Raw genomic sequence first — 22,500 nt, 5'->3', positions numbered from 1 at the left:
AAGGTACAGTGCCAAGAAAGGGCTAGCATTCATCACACATTTTAGCACATTGTGTAAATCTACAAAATGTTTTAGAGATGAGACATATAATTCCCACTGTGAAAGGCTTGATACATGATGTGAAAGCTGAATTCGACATTTGAAAACAAAAATTAGACTGTTGGATAAAACCATATATCTGAATAAATACTTCTGTAAACTGAAAAACAACTAACCACACGTCTGTTTCACAAAAGGGAAATGGACAAGTATCCACATAATAGAGAATTTAGTTCATCTGACTCTCGAACTATAGTTGTTATAAAGATATGGATAACAGTTCTGAACAGGGGCCTGACGTTTACCTTACAAAGTAAAGCAGATCATTGCCATACTAATAGCATTAAACTGATCACTTAAATAAAGTACACATTATTAATAAACTGCATGGCAAACTCAACCTGACCAGACATGGGGAGAATTCTTGTGTATGATGCCGGCAACCCTGGTTTGATTAGTTTGCTTGTCGGTCCTAAAGTATGATCTGGGGACTGTTGTTATGGACAGAGAACTCGGGTCTGCTTTGCTTAGCTTGCTGTCAGCACAAGTTGCACCCAAAAGATGATTTAAGAACATGGATGGATGGGTGTGTGAAAGGAAGATTAGTGCCTCCTAGTTTTATATGATTAAACCCAAGTATATGAATCGTATTTGCTTCATGACAAAACTGTCCGTTCACATGTTATCAGTTCTGTACCCAAACCAATACACATTTATTCTGACTGCTCTATGCACTGCTGTCTCACCATTTCCCACAGACTTGATATTCTCCTTCATCACTTCCAGTGTCTCTGCCCTTTATCTTTTATTGTCTGAGTAAGCCACCATTCTAGGATAAAAATGCAATCCTTCTTAACTCTCCACCCCCAATTCCTCAGCAACATAACGTAGCAGACCTATAGCAAAGAGGTGAGCAAGCCACTGCACTTAACCCTTTCCCCACCTTAAAACCGCCCTCAAAATGCCATTTATGTGTATGATACTACTTTCACCAAAGAAAGCTTTTACCTACTACAGCACGTGTATAGTTAAACCTAGACATAATAGTCTGTTCTACAGTTTACTGTGTATAATTTTATAAATATATTATCATTATCTTACATTATAATACATTTCTGACTTTACCTCACATCTTCTCATCAGACATCCCTCAAAATATGCAATAATCTGCCATGTTTCTATCCACAAGCCCACATGACTGGCCTTCCTAAATCACATGTGGTGTCATTTCAGCCATCTTATTATTTTAATAAAATATTCTTTGCTACCTTTAGGTCCATGATCAGCAGAGAAAATCTTTACAGGTTTTAACTGCATAGTATCCCTTTCTTTTTAATAAATACAAACGTTCTAAAATCAGATCACCCCCACTGTGAAGTATAAACTCCTACGTTAGTTCAGTCTTTATAGTATCATATGAAAACTTATACATCTAATGATTGTGCATGACACTTTATAGACTTCACAGGGTAACCTCATAACTCCTTACCACTTTAATTTTCTTTGCCTCTGTTATAATACTCCCTGTTTCCTAACTCTTTTATTATATCAGTGAGACTTTCTTCTCTCCCTGATAAGTGCCCAGTGTCATCTTTGTCCCAATTTTCCGTACTTCCAAATACTTCTTCTTCTTCAAGGTATTTTATTTCTAGCCACCCTTTCTCTTTGTTTTAGTAGCCACACTCCTTTGGCTGTATCCCATCTTTTCATTCCTCTACTTCCTTTTTCTGTTTCCTTTCTGCAGAAAAACAACACTTTCTTTCACCTCCTGCAACTCATATGCAATTAGTATTTTAAATAGATTCAGACCTCTCCAAAATCTTTCTTCTACTTTATATTGCTCCCTTGTCTCTCCCTCTAGTCTATTTTTAACCTTCAGATCTGATAACAAGTGGTCATAACAGGTAAGATTATATTCTGTAGACATTAGGACTGTTCAGCACCTGGAATGTCTTCAGGTTGCTTGTTCTCTTCCCCAGCTCTCATATTGCTGGTTGGTTTCCAGCTTTTCATTTTTCTCTACATAAGTTCAGACGCTTAAATGTTTCTTCAGGCTTTGGCTCATTGTATGTGCTGCTCACTTCCCTCTATCCTTCAGCTTAGGGTTTCTTGAACAACCTTAAAAAGAAGCATCCTTTGCTTCTCCTAACAAAAGAGCAGTAATCCAGTAATCACGGGGGATGAGTTTAATATGAATGTAGCTGCTCCATTAAACTGCAGCTACATAGGGTTTTCAATTTCTTGGGTCTAACCCAAACTGTAAATAAACCATGTGGGCCCAAAGCAAGAGGAAGAAAGGAGTCACAGCTTGATTTGATTATAGCAAATATCCCCTCCACTGCTGCATTATTGTCTCTACATACCAAAAATTTTGGTGATTATTTCCCCGATCTTGTTTATACCAGTTTATCTTCTAAACATAAAAAAGAACCTCCTCTTCGTAAATAATTTCTCACTCCTTACCCAAACATTTGGTTGACACTATGTTAATGCACTTGGATTTTATAGATAGGACTCTTCTTTAAATGAAGACAAATGCAGAGTAAGTATTCTTTCTTCTGCTAGAAAAAAAAAACTTTGTAAGTACAGACTTACTTTTCCTTTGCTAAACGGCAATGCATACAAACAGAAAACAAAATTGGCTTACTCCCCAATGAAAATCTCAGCTTTGATAAAGGGATAAAACCTGGATATGCAGGGAAAACAGCCTTAGCAATAATTAACTATATTAAGCATACATACAACTGAGAAAAAAACGCAAGAGTAGCACCAATTCAGCAAAGAAACAAACAAGCAGTGATCACATTCACCTTAAATCAGCCATAAAGGAGCTCACTGGATATATAGTCAATTTAAGTACTCCGAGTCCCACATTTGTCTTTTCAATAGCAATTGCTATGAAAATCTTTATCTTTTCAAATAACCCCATTTATAACTCCCAAGGAACAAGCAGTCAGATCACTCTAGCTCAAATGCATGGCTCTAGTATGTCATCAAGCTGGCAGACTAGTTATATTGCAGCCTGTCTTTTACAGGAAGTTTAGCCTAATCAAGTGAAAAATCTGCTTTAAAAAGTTAAATAAAAGATCTAGTTCCAAAGTCTCTTCTGTATACAGTGGGTATAGTTTACAGACCACTGTTAAAATGCCAAGTTTTTGTGATATAAAAAAAATAAGACCACAATAAATCATTTCAAAGCTTTTCCCACCTTTAATGTGACCTATAACATGTACAATTCAATTGAAAAACAAATCTGTTAGGAGAAAAAATATAAAAAGTAAAAAACATATAATACGCTGGTGGTATAAGTGTGCACACCCTTAAACTAATATTTTGTTGTGTGTGCACACCCTTAAACTAATACTTTGTTGAAGCACCTTTTGATTTAATTACAGCATTCAGTCTTCTTGGGGGACACACCTGCCATCAATTAAAGAGACTCTGATTAACCCCAAATAAAGTTCAAATGTCCTAGTAGGATTTTCCTGACATTTACTCAGTTGCCTGCAACAGCAAAAGCCATGGTTCACAGAGACCTTACAAAGCATCAAAGGGATCATCTCATTGTTGAAAGGTATCCGTTAGGAGAAGGGTACAAAAAAATTTTCCACAGCGTAGGATTTACCATGGAACACAGTGAAGACTGTCATCAAAAAGTGAAGAAAATATGGGACAACACTGATATTATAAAGAACTGGACTTCCTTCCAAAATTGATGAAAAGACAAGATGAAAACTGGTCAGGAAGGCTGCCAGGAGACCTACAGCAACACTGAAGGAGCTGCAGGAATTTTTGGAAAGTACTGGTTATGTACTACATGTGACAACAGTCTCCTGTATTTTCCATATATCTGGACTATGGGGTAGGGTTGCAAGACGGAAGCCTTTTCTTACACAAAAAAAACATCCAGGCCCATCTAAAATTTGCAAAACATTACATCAAGTCTCCCAAAAGCATGTGGGAAAATGTGTTATGGTCTGATGAGACCAAGGTTGAATTTTTTGGCCACAATTCCAAAAGGTACATTTGGTGCAAAAACAACACTTCACATCACCAAAAGAACACCATCCCCACGGTGAAGCATGGTGGTGGCAGACTGGCAGTATCATGCTTTGGGGTTGCTTTTCTTCATCTGGAACTGGGGCTGTAGTTAAGTTGGAGGGAATTATGAACAGTTCCAAATACCAGTCACTTCTGGCCCAAAACCTTCAGGCATCTACTAGAAAGCTGAAGATGAAGAGGAATTTCACCTTTCAACACAACCATGACTACAGGCATACATCAAATTCAACAAAGGAATGGCTTCACCAGAAGAAAATTAAAGTTTTGGAATGGTCCAGCCAGAGCCAATACCTAAATCCAATAGAAAATCTGTGGGGTGACCTGAAGAGGGCTGTGCACAAGAGATGCCCTCGCAATCTGACATATTTGGAGCACTTTTGTAAGGAAGAGTGGACAAATATTGCCAAGTCAAGATGTGCCATGCTGATAGGCTCTTACCTAAGAAGACTGAATGCTGTAATTAAATCAAAAGGTACTTCAACAAAGTATTAGTCTAAAGGTGTGCACACATGCAACCAGCTTATTGTACGTTTTATTTTTTACATTTTTTCCCCTAACAGATTTATTTTCAATTGAATTGTACAGGTTATATGTCACATTAAAGGTGGAAAAAGTTTTGAAATGGTTTATCGTGGTCTCATTTTTTTATATCACAAAAACCTGGCATTTTAACAGGGGTGTGTAAACTTTTTATATCCACTGTAGGTAGCTTTCCCAAGGACAGCAGCCCCTAAAATTTGCAGACCTCTTGCTTTGGTGTTTAACATATCAGCTTCAAGCTGTGTTCAGCTTATGCCCAGTTGCCAAAACTCTGGAGAAATTATTATATAATCAAATGATGGAATGTATCAAAAACCTATAGATTTCTCTGAGATGCTCAATTCAGTTTTAGAGCAAGCTTCAGCACCATGAAAGTCCCATGTCAGTTAACCAATGACAGCTTTTAAAATTGCCCAGCCTTATTTGCTGATGATTGTGAGGCTCCTAGGGGTCTTCATCTCTTTTCATCCTCGTCCTTTTCTGCTAGAATTTGTAACAGGTATTTGTAGCTGTTGTTCCCCAATCACTTGACACCCCAACCAACCGCTGTGTAATTTTCTAGCAGCTGAGCTGCCCACAGGCCTTACACTATTCTTAGTTTCTTTAAATAAAACCTTTTCCGTTATCCTTTTAAATTGTCATACAGATCCTTTTCAGGTGTGCTTATTTTTCGGTTTCCACTTGACAAACTTCAGTGTGTGTGTGTGTGTGTATGTAGTCTAACATGGTTTTCTTGTCAAGTCATCTGTTCAGAGACACATGCACACACACATAAATTCCTTGCTTCTGGTAGCTTCATAAAGGCATAATGTATCCTATATTTTTGTGATTTCGTCACTAAGTCATTTTAATTAACACTTTTCCTTGCTCTCTCTCACTCTCTGTTTCTATTCTTGGATCAAATGTAAATCATAGGATTGCACACCATAATTTTAGTTTGCACATAGTCATTGTCATTTTTTAAGTGACATTTTAATGATTTTTAGCACTTTTTTATTTCTACAGTGGCAGGGAACAGAACTAATAAACTTAGGTAAAATCTCTTCTCTCAAAAAATTTCCAGGATGGGAGATGGTGCAGTTGTGCAGATCAGAAGATGTGCTTACACGTTCTGTTTCATATTACCTTATAAGCCAGTAACACAGTAACATATGCCTTTATTAGTGTGTGTGCTGAGGTGCTTAAATCACTTGCTTGGAAATTGGAAGCCTCACTGAAATCTAGCATTGCAGCTGTGGAACAGTATCAACAGGACATTGAGATAAACAAACTTTGCTTCATGTAAGCAGTGGAATAAAAATTATAAGGCAAAATAAAAATGGAGTACCACATGGAAGTCTAGCAGCTTGTCTCCAGATGTGTCTTTGAAATGGATATAAGTATATATAGTCCAGTTTCAGTGATAGTGCAACTTTGGCTAGATACAAGGGGAAGGTTGAGTATTTGTTGAACTTTTCATTTTGCTGTACTTATTGGCCTCCCTTCAGTCATTATGTAGGAAATTCCACCATGGGATTTTTCCCAGTTCAGTCCTTAAGACATATTACCTGGCAGTCTCAAGTTATTAATTTCCTTTCAGTGGAAAATGATGACATGTTGCTTTCAAGATTTTGGCATGAAGGGACCCTTTTACACATTTGTCAAACACATGTTGCACCATATTGGGTTCACAGAATGTCATACTAATGTCCGCATATGACACTTGTCTTTGAGTTGTGGCTGTCTTGTGTTAGATTGTTAAGAATCTAATGTTTGTTCCTTTCATGAGCTTGTTCATGAAATAACTTAAATGTCACATTACAAATATAAATGCTTATCAGTGCAGAATACTTCAGCAATAACCCACGGATGGGTGTGGGTAATGCTGGATTTACCCACAGCTGGTGTGGTTTGGTCACAAGGGCGAACAAAGCCAACCATGGGTAAATCCAGCATTGCCCACACCCAGCCATGGTTTATTGCTATTATACAGTGACATAATTTAGAAAAAAATACTTCTTTGTATAATGCCTCCATGCTGCCCTTCCACGTTTTGAATGTATCCTGTGGCTGTTTTGATGTACTGCACATGCGTATGGGACTTGTGTCCCAACGCTTACGCAGTACATCAGTGCTGTGCGACTGTTGCAATGGAGAAAGGAAGATCTCTGTTGCTCCTTTTTTTTTTTTTTTTTTTTGTAATACAAAAAGGAAGCCAGGAGACTTTTTACCTTGGGGAGAGTCAGGACAGACAAAATAAAAGGATAATCAGGTAAGTTTTTAAGTTTTGCAGAACTTACCTGATTATCCTTTTATTTTTGTCTGTGCCGTCTCCCTCTATTGGTTTAAGTCTTCTGGTTTCCTTTATAGTCAAAAAAAAAAAAAAAGTAAATAAAATGCGAGAGATACTAACAAGAAAAAGTCCAGGCGACCTGACTTTTTTTCCGTTAGTATACTCTCTGATTTACAACGGGCACGCTTGTTGGGCTGGCCAATCAGCGTGTTCATTTTTGAATATTTTAGGCTGGTCATTGTATAATTTGCTTTATAATATGTACTCACTGAACCAAGAAATGGCTATGCATGTGTATTGTGAAAGTAAAGAAGGACAGCAGATGAAGACAGAGTGGAGTGATGGAACTGAAGAAGGATATAATGTGGGTTAGAGGGAAAAAATGAATGTTGAGAGTTGCTATGGAGACTTGAATGATTGATATGTGCACAAAAACTGAGAAATCAAAGGTAATTGTTTTCATCTGAGTTTCACATTCATTTAAAGTGGTAAAATTATATAGGAATAAATACATGTTGCATTTTCAACTGACAAAATTCCATTACATGCAGAATGCCATTGAATAATTCACACACACACACACACACACACACACACACACACACACGCCAAATCTCACTGGCTGCTATGAACTTTTCTACGTAAAAATAGTACAGGTCACAGAAGATTTGAAACTTGCTTGCTAAAAAAAACATGAAATACTGGGAAACAGACTAAAAGGTTTGGTTGACATGCATGAGAAAATCCAGCTATCTCAGTCATATTTATATTGTAAGATACAATTATAACAAGGTTTGATTGCAGCCTGACTAACATATTGTACTTCTCCCTCTGGACACTAGGATAATTGTGGACAGTAGGGCCTCTGAAATGTTCTTCTTTGTACGCATTTTTGTTCTGCTGTTTATGCTCCAGCTGGTCTCTACTTTCGGGAAAAAGGTAGCATTAGTCTCCAGATGTCCTGACTGAAATCACTTTTGCAGTATTCCTGACCTGTATGGGTTGTCACCACTGACATCCAGGTGGGGTATCAAAGCTTTACCTTCCCAAGGTCTTATGTCCAACACATGACCTCAGCTCACAAGTGGAGGTGTATATAGACAGATGTGCATGAATGGCTCCACAGACTACCTCACCACCGGCCCAAATGCAGGTCCTGCATCTGGCGGACTGATTTTTGTTTTGTCATTAGTAAAGTTTGTTCACTTGATCATTTTTAGCAAGTGCAGAATTAGGGATCCTTCCTGTTTTGCTTTCACTAATTTTGTGCACATTTGTTTGACATCATTTAGGAGGTGGTATGTGCGAGTCCGGTAGGTAGATTCTGTACAAGGACTTGCTCTCTAACTATTTTTTTGTCTAGGTGTGAAACATGATCTCAGTTCCCATTCCAGTTCCCAAAACCCTTAGATCAAGACTTTCCTGTCACAACACCTTTCTAAAGGTTCTGTGTCTTAAATTCTTGGCCCAATCCAAGACAGTAGAATCTGCATCCCTAGACATTTCTCTTCTACCTACGAATAAGCCAGAGAGAGACCCAGAACAAATCCACAGTCCGATGTTTCAGACTCTGACATACCCACTGAAGTTGCAGAACCCATTCTAAGTTAGGTTACATCTCAGTTGTCTTCTACTGAGACCCATTCAGAGTCCAGTATAGCTCCTGAGGCCTTGCAGACTACAGATACATCCAATGAATCATGACGTGTCATTTCCCAGGGCCCTCACAGTGTCCCGCAAGTATTATTTAGGGAAGAGATTCCAGGTACATTAATAGAGGTTAAATGGGGTTACAAACCTCTGCATCTCATCCAGATGGACATCACACCCAAGAAGAAAAAAACAAAAGACTAGACATGTGACTTCTCCCTCAACAGCTAGAGAAAAGGAATGTATAGATTTGTCCCAGGATTTGTTCAAAGGTATTGTAGTTTTAAACCCCCTTCCTTTGGGTCTCTGCAACCACTGGCCACAACTCAAGAACCTGCTTTGGTATTTTCTGAGGAAGAAGAAGAAGACTATGATTCTGGCCAAGCTCTAGACTGTTCTTTTCAACTGCATTCTCCTCTCTTAAGATGAAGAGGACTCCCTGTCTCCGGATTCCCCTATTGAGGAAGCCTTCTTTGGGGAGACTATCCAAAACATGATGAAACATTTTGAATGGCAGTCTACTCAGATCTCTGACATACAGAAGAGGCACTACAGCCTCTTGGAAATGAGTACTCCTGCCCCTTCCACAGGCCCTCATGCACTTGAGGCTTTCCAGGATGCTTTCCTGTCCATATCTTCAGTGCCTGACTCTCAACCTCCAACTCCCAGACCAGACAGGTTTTACAAGGGGCCCAATGACCTAAAATACTTCTAAAAAGACATGCATCTGGAGCGTTTCTCTCCAGGCCTCCGCTGAAAATTGGCTTTGTTCCAAGTTGAACTTTCCCGGTTAACAAATGTTAAATAAAATAAAATAAATAAGTAAAACAATCCTGTAGCAGACTTCCTTGCAGCATCTCTTGCTTCAGATTAGCCCTCCAAGCTCTTACACTGTGATAATGCCCTACCTACATACAAAGTCAGTAGGGCTATGGATAGATGGAAAAAGAAGGTATATGCCTCATCACCCTGCATTTAGGGCAATTAACTACTAGACTCAAATGACTAAAATACTTGATTTATGTTCTTCACTCATTGAACAAGGTTATGCTGGATGCTCCAACTGCAGAATCTTGGCAATAAATGCAGAATCTACTTTCCCAGGCCACTCAAATCACCAGACACAGAATTAAATGCAGTTATGATGCTGTAGATGCTTTTTCTAGGGCAGCAGCTACTGGATCTGTTATCTGCAGATGTGCATGTTTTCATAACCAGCCTAATTTTGAGGATATAAATCAAAACTTTTAGACTCCTGTGGATAAAGGCCCTACAGTTTGGTCCTCAGACTGCCAGTCTGTTCAAAACTCTTCAAGACCAAGGTACGATTATAAAAGACTGCAGGCAGATTCTTCTTTCCTCAGTTTCTAGATAGCATAGGATCTACCCATCAAAAATCTACATCCTTCCTGAGACAAAAGCCTGTGGCAATTCAGAAATCAACAAAAGAAGAAAAAAGAAAAAGTACTTTGGCAAACCCCATAGGGAACCTCCATTTGGGAGGCCTCCTATTTGAAATAAAAATATTTGACTACCTTTGAAGGACCACCTCCCCGTCCTCAGTCCCATTACTCCTCTTCCCAAAGGACTGCCACTCTCCCTGGCCCAATGGGAATCTATTACCACACTCACATCTGTGTTGTCCATCATCAGGGAAGGTTATGCCATGTCCTGGGAAAATATCCCGCCACTGAAAGGCATGCCACATCCTCCTCATAACCAAATGTCTCTTTTCACCCCCATCATTCAGGACCTCCTAAATCAGGACACAATCAAACAGTTCCCAAAGAGTTTAATAGGGAAATGATTGTACTCCAGAACTTTTCTTGTGACAGGGAAATAAGGAGAATGAAAACCCATCATAGACCTTTCTCTTCTAAACACTTTCTTGAAAGTATCGACTTTCAAAATGTTCTCTCTTCCCACTCTCCTGCCTTTCATTCTTCCCCAAGCCTTTCTGATATCCCTGTTTTTATTATTTTATTTATTGCATTTGTTTACCTGGAAAGTCCTCTGGGCCTAGGAGAGCCCATTTTCAGTGGAGGCCCGGGGAGAAAAGCTCCATGTACAACTTATACAGAATACAATTTCAGTTACATAAATAGCTAATAAGGCAATACAGTAACAATAATATGCATGGATTTTAACATAAAGCAGTATAATATACTGTCAGAGTTAACACTGTATTAACAATAAGAAGCTTGGATATGAATTTAAGAGGAACAATAGCAGAGCAAAAGATGGGGGGAAATTTTAGGAGAGGTAGGTATAGAGAGAGAGAGAGGCGGGGTAATCAAGGTTAGGTAAGGTAACAGGGTTAGGCACAGATAGGATAGTTAGAGTGCTGGCAAGCTAGAAAAGAAGTGGGAGAAAAAGCAGAGGGATAGAGTAAGGTTAGCTGTGTCTAGCGAGAGATATTTTTGGCATGGACATAGCCAGCAAGAGGAGAGGTGTTGTCTAAGAAACTTTTTAAAGCATGCAGGGCTGCTGATGGAGGTTATACTGGATGTGAGGGAGTTCCAGAGTTTGGAAACAGTAAATGCATAGAGCAGATCTAAAAGATGCATACTCACACATACTCAGTTGTCCCCTCTTGTAGAAAATTCCTCAGATTTTTCTCTGGTTTCTTACATTTTCAATTTACTGCTCTGTCTCTTGGTCTTTCCACAGCACCAAGGGTGTTCACAACATGTCTAGCTCCAGTGTTGGCATTCTCCCCCACTCAGGGAATTCATATTTTTCCCAGTCTGAATGACCTGTTGATCCAAGATCTCTCTCTGAGTCTTTCTACAGCATCTACACCTCACCCTCCAACTCTGGTCCAGTCTGGGTTTCACAATAAACTACAAAAAATCCCACATGGTCCCCTACACAGGACCTGGTTTTCCTGGGCTGCAGACTGGATACAAACAAAATGTATACCTTCCTCCTGGAGGAGAAAGTTCACAGTCTGTCAAGATTTTTCCTAGATCTCTTCTCTGGATCACACAGCACAGCAAGGGAGATATTAAGAACTTCCAGTTTCATGGCAGTCACCGTTATTATGCTTCTCCAGGCCTGATTTTGCATCTGGAAAATTCAGTGGTATCTAAAGTATGTGTGGTTCCAACACTCTCACGCCTTGGACACCCTGATTCCCCTCTTCCCTTGTCTTAAAAAGGAATTACTTTGGTGGAAGGAGCAAGTCATTCTCAACTCAGGGCTTCCCTTCACACCACCTCCTCTTCAAGGAGCCACACAGGTGCCTCGGACGAGGTGTGAGTACATGTACAGGATTACACTGGGTGCAGAGCAGATGGCACCTTCAGTTACTTTAAGAACATATCAATCTAAAGGAAATGTGGTCAGTTCTGCAAACACTGCAGACCTTCTCCCACCAGTGGAAACCCTGACCACTACTCCTGTACAGCTGCTCCCTGAAGGACCCTTACAACTGGATGTTAAACAGGCAGGTTTTCCAGGCAATTGCACTTTAGTGGGGCTCTCCTCAGACAGACCTCTCTGCGTTACCAACCAACCATCAGCTCCCCCATAAAAATGTGAGGTCTAAACCAGAAAACAGCAGCAAGACATGAAACCGCTTTGTTTCAACACCTCTTTCTACCCATTGTCTACTAAAGTACATTAACTGTTTTAATTACAACTGCTTCCCTTACACAGTAAATACTTAGGACACCAACTACTTCCCTACTGCTTTACTGGCTTTCAAAACCAGCACAAGACATTGCATTATTTTAATCTTACTTTTGACTAATTTGTAGCACATTGAACAGACAAATTTCCATGCACTACAAAGAATTATGATCGGATATCTGATCATAACAAAGTATTATGTGTTCTCAACATGGATGCCAACATTCAGGTGAATTTCTTGTCATCCATTTCTCAAGCATATAATATACGTTACTATCAGCTACCCAGTCATAATCCTCTATATAAAACCTACTAAAACAGAGTACAAATTTCAGTGTAAAATAAGTCTATTTTAGTATATCCCTAAGATTGATCTCATTAAGATCAGGAAAAACAACACCATTCAGCATCACTTGTTATCTGTATTCCTTGATGTCAAGTCATAAGAAACTGTTGTGCTGAATTCATGAGCATCAATCTGCAATAAAAAAAAATCTATCAAAGCTTTGTTTAAGCATTCAGCGACATGCAATGATTTTAAAAACTTTTTTTTGATAATAGTGGAGTGGATGCAGAGGCATTAATCTATAAGTTTGCACCAGTCTGCTGAAGTCCACTTCAACAGATGAAATTACTAACTGGTGAAAATGGTTTAAATAAAGCTTCTGTCGTCTCTGTGTAGTATAGCTGCATTTTCTAAATGGTTCCATTATAGCTTTACAAGTACATTAGTGCTGGTGGTGCCAGGCTTTCATTTTGTTAATTTTAAAAATTAATATACTGCATCATGTTTGTGCCGGCATTAATTGAATATGTTTTAGAATACTGGTAGATCAGTCAAAGAGAGATGGATGGAGTTCCTAAAGGCCACAAGCCTAGTGTCTCTCAATATACATTAAAGTAATGACAGGCCTGGGCCACTTTAGTGCTTTGTTTTCTGGTGATGATGGTTTTATGATTGTTGAAGGATAGATAAGGGTAATTATGATATCTAAAGGAGTTGATCTGTTGTTTTATGGCAGTGTTGTTTTGGCATAAAAACAGAGAAGGTGAGATTTTCATATTTAGTTTTAGAAAGAAGACAAAGGCCATTTAGTAGTTTGACAAAATTTAACGAGGTACTTTAGTCAACAGCAAATTATGAATATTTCTGAATTTATAATACAAGGTATAAAATAGATTGGGGTAGTGTGGGTCATACCTATATATTACTGGATGACTGGCACAGAGTATATATTATTAGAAGAAGCAGCATCATCAGCAGTGCCATTTATAAAAATGGAGAGATAAGTAACTGAATAGTTGAGGTACATGCCCGGGAGTGGGGACCAAAACAAACTGTAGATGGTAGGCATCTGTTCTGGACTGCTTACTTTTTGTGCTTGGTGCTGTTCATTACCTAGTCCATGATAGTGTGGTGGCATGTCTGGAGTGTGAGTCGAGCCGAATGGCATGGAGAAACTCACTCAGAGTGTGGGTTTGCTTACCCAATTAGTTCAGGAGCTTACTGGGAAATTTAATTGTATGCAGCACCATTGGATCGATTGTCTGGAAAAGAAAATGAATTCCTGCAGACCCCTGGTTGTTTGCGTAATGGTGAGCAGGAATTGAAGTTGCCCATTAATTCCTCAGGGGCTTGTTTGGTGGATTGCCAGGGGGGGGTCCGCTATACAATGTTAAACAGTGGCTTGCGGGACTATGGTTTTTGAACAACAGGGGCAAGATTCCGAGCCTCAGTCTTTAACTAAATCTATTAGTTCTTTGGAGGAAACTATTTTTCATTGTAAGAGGTTACAGTTGGACAATTTATATCTTTGTGAGTGTGTTAAAATGAGGAGGGTACCCAAGGATCTTTGGACATGGAAGTTCCCCATTGGGGTTAAGGCCAGGACTCCCCTCCCCGAAGAACTATTGCAGCTTTTCAATCATCATGGGTGCAAGCTCCTTGAGTGTTTGATAAAGTTTAATCAGAAGGAAATAGATGGGCTTATAGCAGAATCTGAAAGACTTGACAATGTTATTCATAAAGATTTACTTTTTCCTGAATATCAACATGATTATTTTTCCATTTTTAAAAAGGTGGAAGGGGATATAGATAGGATGAGAAAAAATAAAGTAAAAAGTTTGAAAGGGGCCGCTTAGCCTACGCTGAAGGGAAGGCATATCCTAGTCCACCATCAACCAATAGGAATGGGGCTAAAGACGATTTACATCAAAGGGAGGGGTCTCCTGAATGGGATAACCGTCCCCGGGGGAAGCAGTAATCCCTTTAGAGGGGAACCAGGTGGATGGGCCTCAGAGGTCCAAATGCTTAGAAAGTCAGAGGAACAGGAATAATGTAACATACAACAGCAGGAACTTTCAAGGCAACTACCGACAGGGCAAGTTTTACCACAACAAGAACTGGTGAATTCCTTTGAAATCTGATGATGGTTATTTACAAGGTACTTTTACTGAGGGTTCTCCCTCTTGTTCTGTTGATTCTTCGAGTTTAACAGTGGATGTAGTCCATAATCATACAGGGGACTTTAAACTGTACAATTATAGTGAATTTAAATGTTTTACTGAACATGCTAACTTGTTTAGTAGGGGTGAATTGTTTGTTCCTGCTACCAGTTTTAAGATTGAAAATTTATTGGTAAACTTTAAATTGTTCCTTAGGAAAATGTGTTTTAAACTTATTTTTAATGAAGATGCTTAGACTACAGGGCATGTGCTGAGGAGAAGTAGTGCATTTAACTCCCCATTAACACTACCCCTTATTATTTTTGAAAAATTAGTTGAGTTTGAATTTAGGAATGTTAAGTGTAATAGGTCTTTTGTTTATGACAATTTGAGTGCCCAGGAATCTGCTCTTTTGAAGGCACTATCAAACAACAAATAGTTAAGGGTTATGAAATCCGATTGGGGGGGGTATTGTTATCATGGGGAAGGATGATTATACTAATAAGATGTTAACACATGTTAATCAAAGTGATTTATATGAGGAGACATCATTGAATGTTATTAAATTAGCATTTCAGCGTATTGATTTTTACTTACAGGACATGCTTGATGAACAGGAAATTTCCTATGAACTTTTTGGGTTTTTCCAAGTTAAGTATCCCATTGTGCCAGTTATCTTTGGGATACCCAAAATTCATAAGTGTACCAGGGACCCTCCCATGAGGCCGATTGTTAGTGGGGCTAAATCCAAGACACACCCCCTTGGTAAATATGTTGATTGTGTTTTGAAAAACTGTTTACATTCCTGTGAGCACATATGTAAATATTCCTGGGATTTTTTGAACAAAATGAAGATGGTAGAATTTTCGGAAAAATGCACTTTCATGACTATTGATGTAGTGGAACTGTATAATGTTATTCCCCACGATGTGGGTTTAGAATGGTTCCATGATTTTCTTTGTGAATGTACAACATTGGACAATAATACCATCAATGTTTTGGTTTTATGTATAGAATTGGTTCTTAAATATAATTTTGTTTTTCTGGATGGGTAATATTTCTGACAAAAGAAGGGTGTAGCGATGGGGTTGGTTTGTGCCCCCATCTTTGCAAACATCATTTTGTTGCAGTGGGAGAGACGCATTCTTTTTCCCCAGTTTGGGGTAAAACCGTAGAGTTTATACCTCCGGTTTTTGGATGATGTTTTTGTTCTGTGGGAAAAATCGGATGAAGAGATAGATGACTTTATCACCTTTCTGAATAATTCTACCCCTTTTTTGAAATTTACCTACCAGGTGGACCCATGTATTATTAATTACCTTGATGTTACCCTCTATAAGGATGTGGTGAATAGAAGGTGGGTTAGTACAATATATTGTAAACCCACTTATATTAATAGCATTTTTCACTTCCAAAGTAACCACCCATACCATCAGAAAGTGGGAATAATCAAAGGGCAATATATACGATTGGCCTGGATGGTTTCTGATTGGAGCAAGTTTGGTAAAGAATGTGAAAAAATGGAGGATATGTTTTGGGAGAGAGGGTACCCTGATGATGTGGTGGTAGGATTTATGAGGGATATCAAAGATAGAAGAAGTAAGGGTGATATTGTTCCCCTTATCCAAGGCAGTTCGACCTAAGAGGGACTTGAATTCAATAGGAATCCTGGAAGAAATAGGAATGATTTGAGTGGGGCTTTTGTTACCCAATTTTTTAATGAAGCTGGTTTCATAAGAGAGACCATCTATAAGTCTTGGAATATTTTTTCCTTATTTAAGGAAATGGCCAAAAATTGTTGAAGTAAAACCCTGTATTGTATTTAGAAGGGGTAAAACCTTGAAGAATATTTTTGAGCATCCCACGATTGATAATGGGCCCAGCATCACCCACAAGAAATGGGGTACTTATAAATGTAAGTATTGTCCCCAGTGTAGGATGGTGGTGGAAGGGGATTTCACAGAGGTTAATTCTAAGAGATTTTGGCCCAAGTCCCATAATACGTGTAATACCATGGGGATGATATATGTGGGAAAGTGTACTAAATTTTATATAGGGAAGACTAAAAGGAAATTTAAAGAGTGTTTGTATGAACATGGGTTGGCTATGAGGAAGGGTGAAATGAAAAATGCCTTGGCTAGACATATAGCCAGTTATCCAGAAGATGATTTTGTTTTATTTTTTTGTGTTGGAAAATGTCCCCAGGGACCTTCAGGAGGGGGGGGGGAACCTTGGGAAGATATTTTAGAAGCCAAAGAGTTGGCATGGCAATTGAAGTTAAATGCCACTGTTGCCCCCAGGTCTTAATGACAATTTATCTATTGTTAGTATACTTAAATTAAAATTTTATGTTGTTTAGAATGTTTTTTGTTTATATTTTTATATATAAATATATATATATATATATATATATATATATATATGTTTAATGTATAAAATTGGGTAGGGGTATATGTCCCTTTTAAAAAATCTGGTGTTTTAATTGATAATGGAATTTTATTGGCTGATGAATTTGTGGTTTGGATATTTAAAAGGTGGTGCTGAGATTTAAATCATGATTCTAATGAAGTTTTTACGAAAGCATGATGCTAAATCCGTTTTGTCTTGAGGAATAAATTTATTTATTGTTATCCACATTTTTGCCTGCATTCTTGTTCTGGGCTGCTTACTTTTTGTGCTAGACAGAAAGTAAATTTGACTTTTTGAGTTGTTTCATATTATTATGCAAATACTGTGAAAGACAGAATTACTCTGAAAGCCATGGAAGAGGAATTTATCAAGAAGAAGAAAGCATTCACTATGTTCATAGGTAAATACTAGGCAATCAGTCTGTTGTCTGTTACACACCTAGCTAATAGCCAGACAGTGACCACAGGTGAGAATCTACCCTGGCACCTTGTGTCTGTGAGGCAAACACCTTAACTGTTATGCCATCTCTGAATGCAATTTTAGTTGCATTGATTTGGTCTGAGAATTTACCTTTGTTCAGAGTGATTTTTATTTCATTAGTGAAGCTCGGTGTTGCTCTGTATCATTTTTTCAGGCTTCATATTGGATAGGGTATTGCAGGGACTCATCAAGACTAGCCATTCATATATTGGGGATAATAATATAGGGAGTAGGGCACTGTTACTGTAATCAAATAGACTTAGCTTAACAAAAAAAAGTAGGACACTGTTACTGTAATCAAATAGACTTGGCGTATCAAAAAAACGTGAACAGGAATTTTGAGAACATATTTCCACAGATCAGACTGCCAGATGAAAAAGTGCCAGCTTGAATATGAGGAGGATCAGATTATGGCTGCATCCACCCTTAGAATTTTGTGCAAGAATTTCTCAGCTAGAGGAGGCGTTCTCATTTACAAGGCACAAGGTATTCAGCTTATCCTCAGTGGAGTCAGCATTGAAGCTAATGCCATTAAGGGAAGATGGAAGAGGTAGAGGACTAGAGACAGTAGACTTAGGTGAGTGACGAGAGTCAGAAAGATGAAAAATACCTGATCATTTTGTTTATGAAGTTAATATTCTCAGTATCTAAGAAGGAGTTTGTGTCTCATTGACCGAATACTGCAGACAGTAATCACAGCCTGTAACATTAATAAATCAACACTGATATACCAAAGATGACAGTGAAAAACCAAACATGCATTTTTATGGTAATAATCCCCAATGCAGCTTTTTGTGCTCCTCCAAAATCCTAGTTACTTAAATGTACCAATATCATGGCCACACAACCATGAAAAAAGGGAAGCCACCCAAACAAAATGTTTGACGTGCCCATCTGCAACATTTTACTGCTGAAATGAATGTAATTGCATTGCACAGACTCCATATCCAGTCATTCAAGCTCAACTAAAAAAAATCTCATAACAAGCGTAAAAAGTAAGGCAACATGTCAACTGTATATAAAGCAGCGATACTCTATGTAAGCACACCTTGTTGTGTAAAAACCACAAACTGCATTGATAAACTTCCAAAAACAAAAAACAGGCAACGTATCAGCTAAATCCACAAAGACAAACCACCACTTAGAAGTATAAAATGATCGCAAGCTTTATTCCAAAAATAAAACTGTAGTAAAATGTTAGCGCTTTCGTTTAAATAAATATTGAACTTCTTCAGACATCATTTTAAAATTTTCCCTCCATTTTAAATACATTTCCTTATAGTGACATTATTTCCTCTTAATCAAGTAACATTTCATTTAAAGCAATATTCAGTTAAAAAAAAAAAAAAAAAAAAAACAACACACAACAATGCTGCCCCATTCATGCATATAAAACCTTATTCAACTCTAAATTCATTACAAATTATCTATTTATTTCTTTTGTGAGACACATTTATTTTATCTTACTTCTTTTTAACGCTTTAAGCTTCAAGATTGGAGTTCTAGAACTCCGTTCATTGATTCCTGGCCAGATGTCTGCTTGTAACCTTACTTGCCATTCAAGCTCTCTCAATTCTAATAATAAGGCTCATGTTTTTTTATCATCTATTACTACAATGTCAATAATGATGTAGCTAAATTGGTGCCCTGGATGGTCTTTTACATGCTTTGCCAAGGCATTAGATAAATTAATTTTTCTAATGGCATATTCATGCTCATATACACGTTGAGAGAGTTTTCTCTCCTTCTTTCCTATGTAAAAAGCTAAACATAATTTGCACTTACTTAAATATACCACTGCTTTAGATTCACAACTGTATTTTCCTTTTATCATATATTTTTTATTTACACCTTGTTGTGTGCTGTGCATTGTTCACCAGTATACATAGTGCAGCCAGTGAAACTATTGCTTCCCTTTGGCTTATGACCAGAAGGTCTTAGAATAGTTTAGACAGCTTGTTATTAGAATTTTATAATGCTATTCCAACAGCTGAGGGCCTCCAATACCTTCTAAGGTGAGCAAAGGTCTAGAACTTATTTCAGCGTTTTAGATTAATTTTCAACTGTAAAACATGACATAAACTTAATAAATTATGCAGAATGTGGCTAGCAGCATGCCAAGCATTTGGCATTGCTGTTAAAGGCCCAGCAGCTTTATTAAGGGGGTAAACATCATTTCTGCTCACTTATAAATATGCATTCAGGCAAGAACATTAATTGCTGTTAAAGTGAAGGGTAACAGTATGGAAAATGACTTGCTTTAACTAGCCATCTTTGTTGACTCGCATGTCTAATCCAGACCATAGCTGAAAAAATGACAGGAAAGAGCATGGGTTTCTGTTGCTGGTTCTATCCCCACCATATGACAAAGTACACCAGGAGAGGAGATCCCCAGAACTGTGGGAAATAGTGAACAGAGATGGGCATGGGTGTGGACAAGGCTTAAATAGCTATGAAAACCATTATATGTCAACAGTGTATTTGTGATTAGCATCCTTATCATTAATTTTGAAGACAGTAGTTTGCATTCCAGAGCCTAACTAAACATTTTCCTATATTTTAAACAGCGTTTCATTGAAAAATGTATCCCAGATTGATAGTGGCAATAGAAAAAAATGTGAAATCAGAACCTTGTACAGAATTTATTTACTGGTGTTTTACCTCAAATGCCTGTCATGGGTCAGACAATCCATTTTCCAATTACTCAATCTGCATTTTGTGTGACTGAGTAACTGATCTGTTACTCAATGATGACACTGGCTGAGGAATCCATAGTTCCTCGAAGAGCTTCCACTGGTCCAGCTGGATGGTGTATATGGTGACATTTTATCTTCTTTGAGTAAGAGTGCCATGTGCTGAAAGAAAAGCTTTTTATCATAAATAAGAATTTAACAGTATCTGATTAGTAAGCTGATACAGCTTTTAATACCTACTCCTTATGCAAACAATTGTGGTTTTCATGCCTTGGAAAGACACTGACAAGCTCCACACATTTCTGAAAATTAAGATGCTGCTTTTATCTTTCTGCAACTGTAAGTGGCATGTTATAATTTTGATACAGTGTAGGTTGTAATATGTGTAAATTGTACCTCTCTGTACAAGAAGGTTTACTATTTTTTTCTTACTGCTTTACATTGAAGGAGGTAACCCAAAAGGAAACTTTGCTCTGGGGCTGGTGCAGAATGAATGGAAAGTTTATGTGAAAAGACCACTGGATCGAGAGGAGCAGGATATCTACTTCCTGAACATCACTGCAACAGATGGTCTCTTTGTAACACAGGCTACTGTGGAAGTCACCATCTTAGACACAAATGACAACAACCCCATCTGTGATCAGGTTAGGATCCATCTTCACTTCTTTGTAGTGTCTTTTCAAAGGCACTTTTTCATCTGTATCACAGCTACACATGTTTAGTGTTCTTTGTCTAAGTATTGATGACTGAATGGATGATGATATATAATCTTAGCTGTGATTCGCCCTGATGATATTTCTCAGTGCCATGAGAGTCTCATATATGAAACATTATCTAAGCATGATTTTCTTTTTATTAGCTTAGTTCATTCCTGCCTACACTAATATTTCAGGTTTTTCTGTAGGGTTTCTTACATTTTTAGCAAAGCATTAATATATCAATATTTTTAAGTAAATCAGAATATATTTTTTTAAGTAAATCAGAATGGTGTTTATTTCTTGGGTCATGGAGTTATTTGATTTTTTTCTAACTCAGAAGTAAATATACTTTTCTTTATAAATTATGATGAAATATAAGAATAGTTTATTTTCAAGGAAAAGTTCAGATGCCCTTATTTGTCTGCAATCTAAATATTATAAACATAAGATTTTCTGACTCTCTTTTGGTTAATATATCATATTTTAAATTAGTATTATTTCACTGTTTATGTAACTTTGACTTGAAGCTTGTATGTAAATAGATCTTGCAAAAGCTATGGCAGTAATTTGTTAAAAATTACTAAGTATTTTTTATGTTTGCCCCACCCATTAAGATCTGACAACATGACATGTAGTGATATTGTAATACATTAGTATGGATATTGGAGAAGTGAATTATATCCAGGTCAGGACTCCTATCATATCTTACAAGTTTGCAAGTATGGGTTTCGATATGACTGTACCTTTTCCATTAATGTTGAGTTCAGGTCTTTAGATAAAGTCTGATCAGACACTTCATAAATAGGTAGTTGGAAAAATTAATAAAGAACAAAAATTATTTATTAGGGTTTACATAAAAATCCAACAGTGTTAAAAAAAGAATGAATAAATAAAAAAATAAAATATCAAAACAAAAAAATCAAATGTATGATGAAGGAGTATAATGTTACTTAAAATTATTTCCAGTGTCTAACAGTTTTGGAAAAATATAGACCAGCCTGAGTTTGACTTCTTGATTTTGGCCACAGGTTATATACTCTGCACATGTTTCAGAAGATATCCCATCAAATAAAATCATTCTAAAGGTCGGTGCTAAAGATGCAGATATTGGATCAAATGCAGAAATTCAATATTCACTGCATGGAGTGGGTGCTGCTGACTTCTTCATGGACTCCGAAAGTGGTAAGTGTTTGTTTTCTTTAGTATTTAAACACATATGTATGGAGGATACAAGAATGCTTAATTTTACATACATTAATGTGCATAGCACTGACAGAGAGAGAGAGAAAGAAACTGACTGTTGATTTAAGCAATTTGCCCCAAAATATGAGTTTCCAAATATACTGCTACTTCGGGTTATTCTGAATAGACTGGTTCTCTTTAGTCTAAAGTAATGGCTAGAGCAGTGAAAACTGAGTCAAATGGATTGCAAAACCAAGTTTAACTGCTGTTATTAGTTCCTATTAGTCACATGACTTGTTTTGTTTCCATTCTGAGAAAGCAGAAATGTCCTCTGTACTATATTAGCAATATTTGTGTATATGATTTCAATAAGTCTTCTTGATAAGTTTATTTTATC

At 37.6% G+C, this 22,500-nt stretch overlaps 1 protein-coding gene across 3 annotated transcripts in view; it reads left to right on the top strand.

Annotated features, from left to right (window-relative positions):
* FAT3 (FAT atypical cadherin 3) overlaps nucleotides 1–22,500 on the top strand; it is a 2,670,157-nt gene that overhangs the window by 1,802,944 nt on the left and 844,713 nt on the right. For all 3 annotated transcript variants that reach the window (XM_044072199.1, XM_044072198.1, XM_044072200.1), the window contains exons 11-12: nucleotides 20,671–20,867; nucleotides 21,950–22,103. In XM_044072199.1, coding sequence (XP_043928134.1) covers nucleotides 20,671–20,867; nucleotides 21,950–22,103 — 351 coding nt within the window. The remainder of the gene's footprint in view (nucleotides 1–20,670; nucleotides 20,868–21,949; nucleotides 22,104–22,500) is intronic.

This window comes from Protopterus annectens, chromosome 5.part0 (assembly GCF_019279795.1).
Source record: "Protopterus annectens isolate FY-2018-M chromosome 5.part0, PAN1.0, whole genome shotgun sequence".
In the NCBI taxonomy this organism is placed as follows: domain Eukaryota; kingdom Metazoa; phylum Chordata; order Ceratodontiformes; family Protopteridae; genus Protopterus; species Protopterus annectens.
This window is presented reverse-complemented; position numbering and strand designations above follow the sequence as displayed.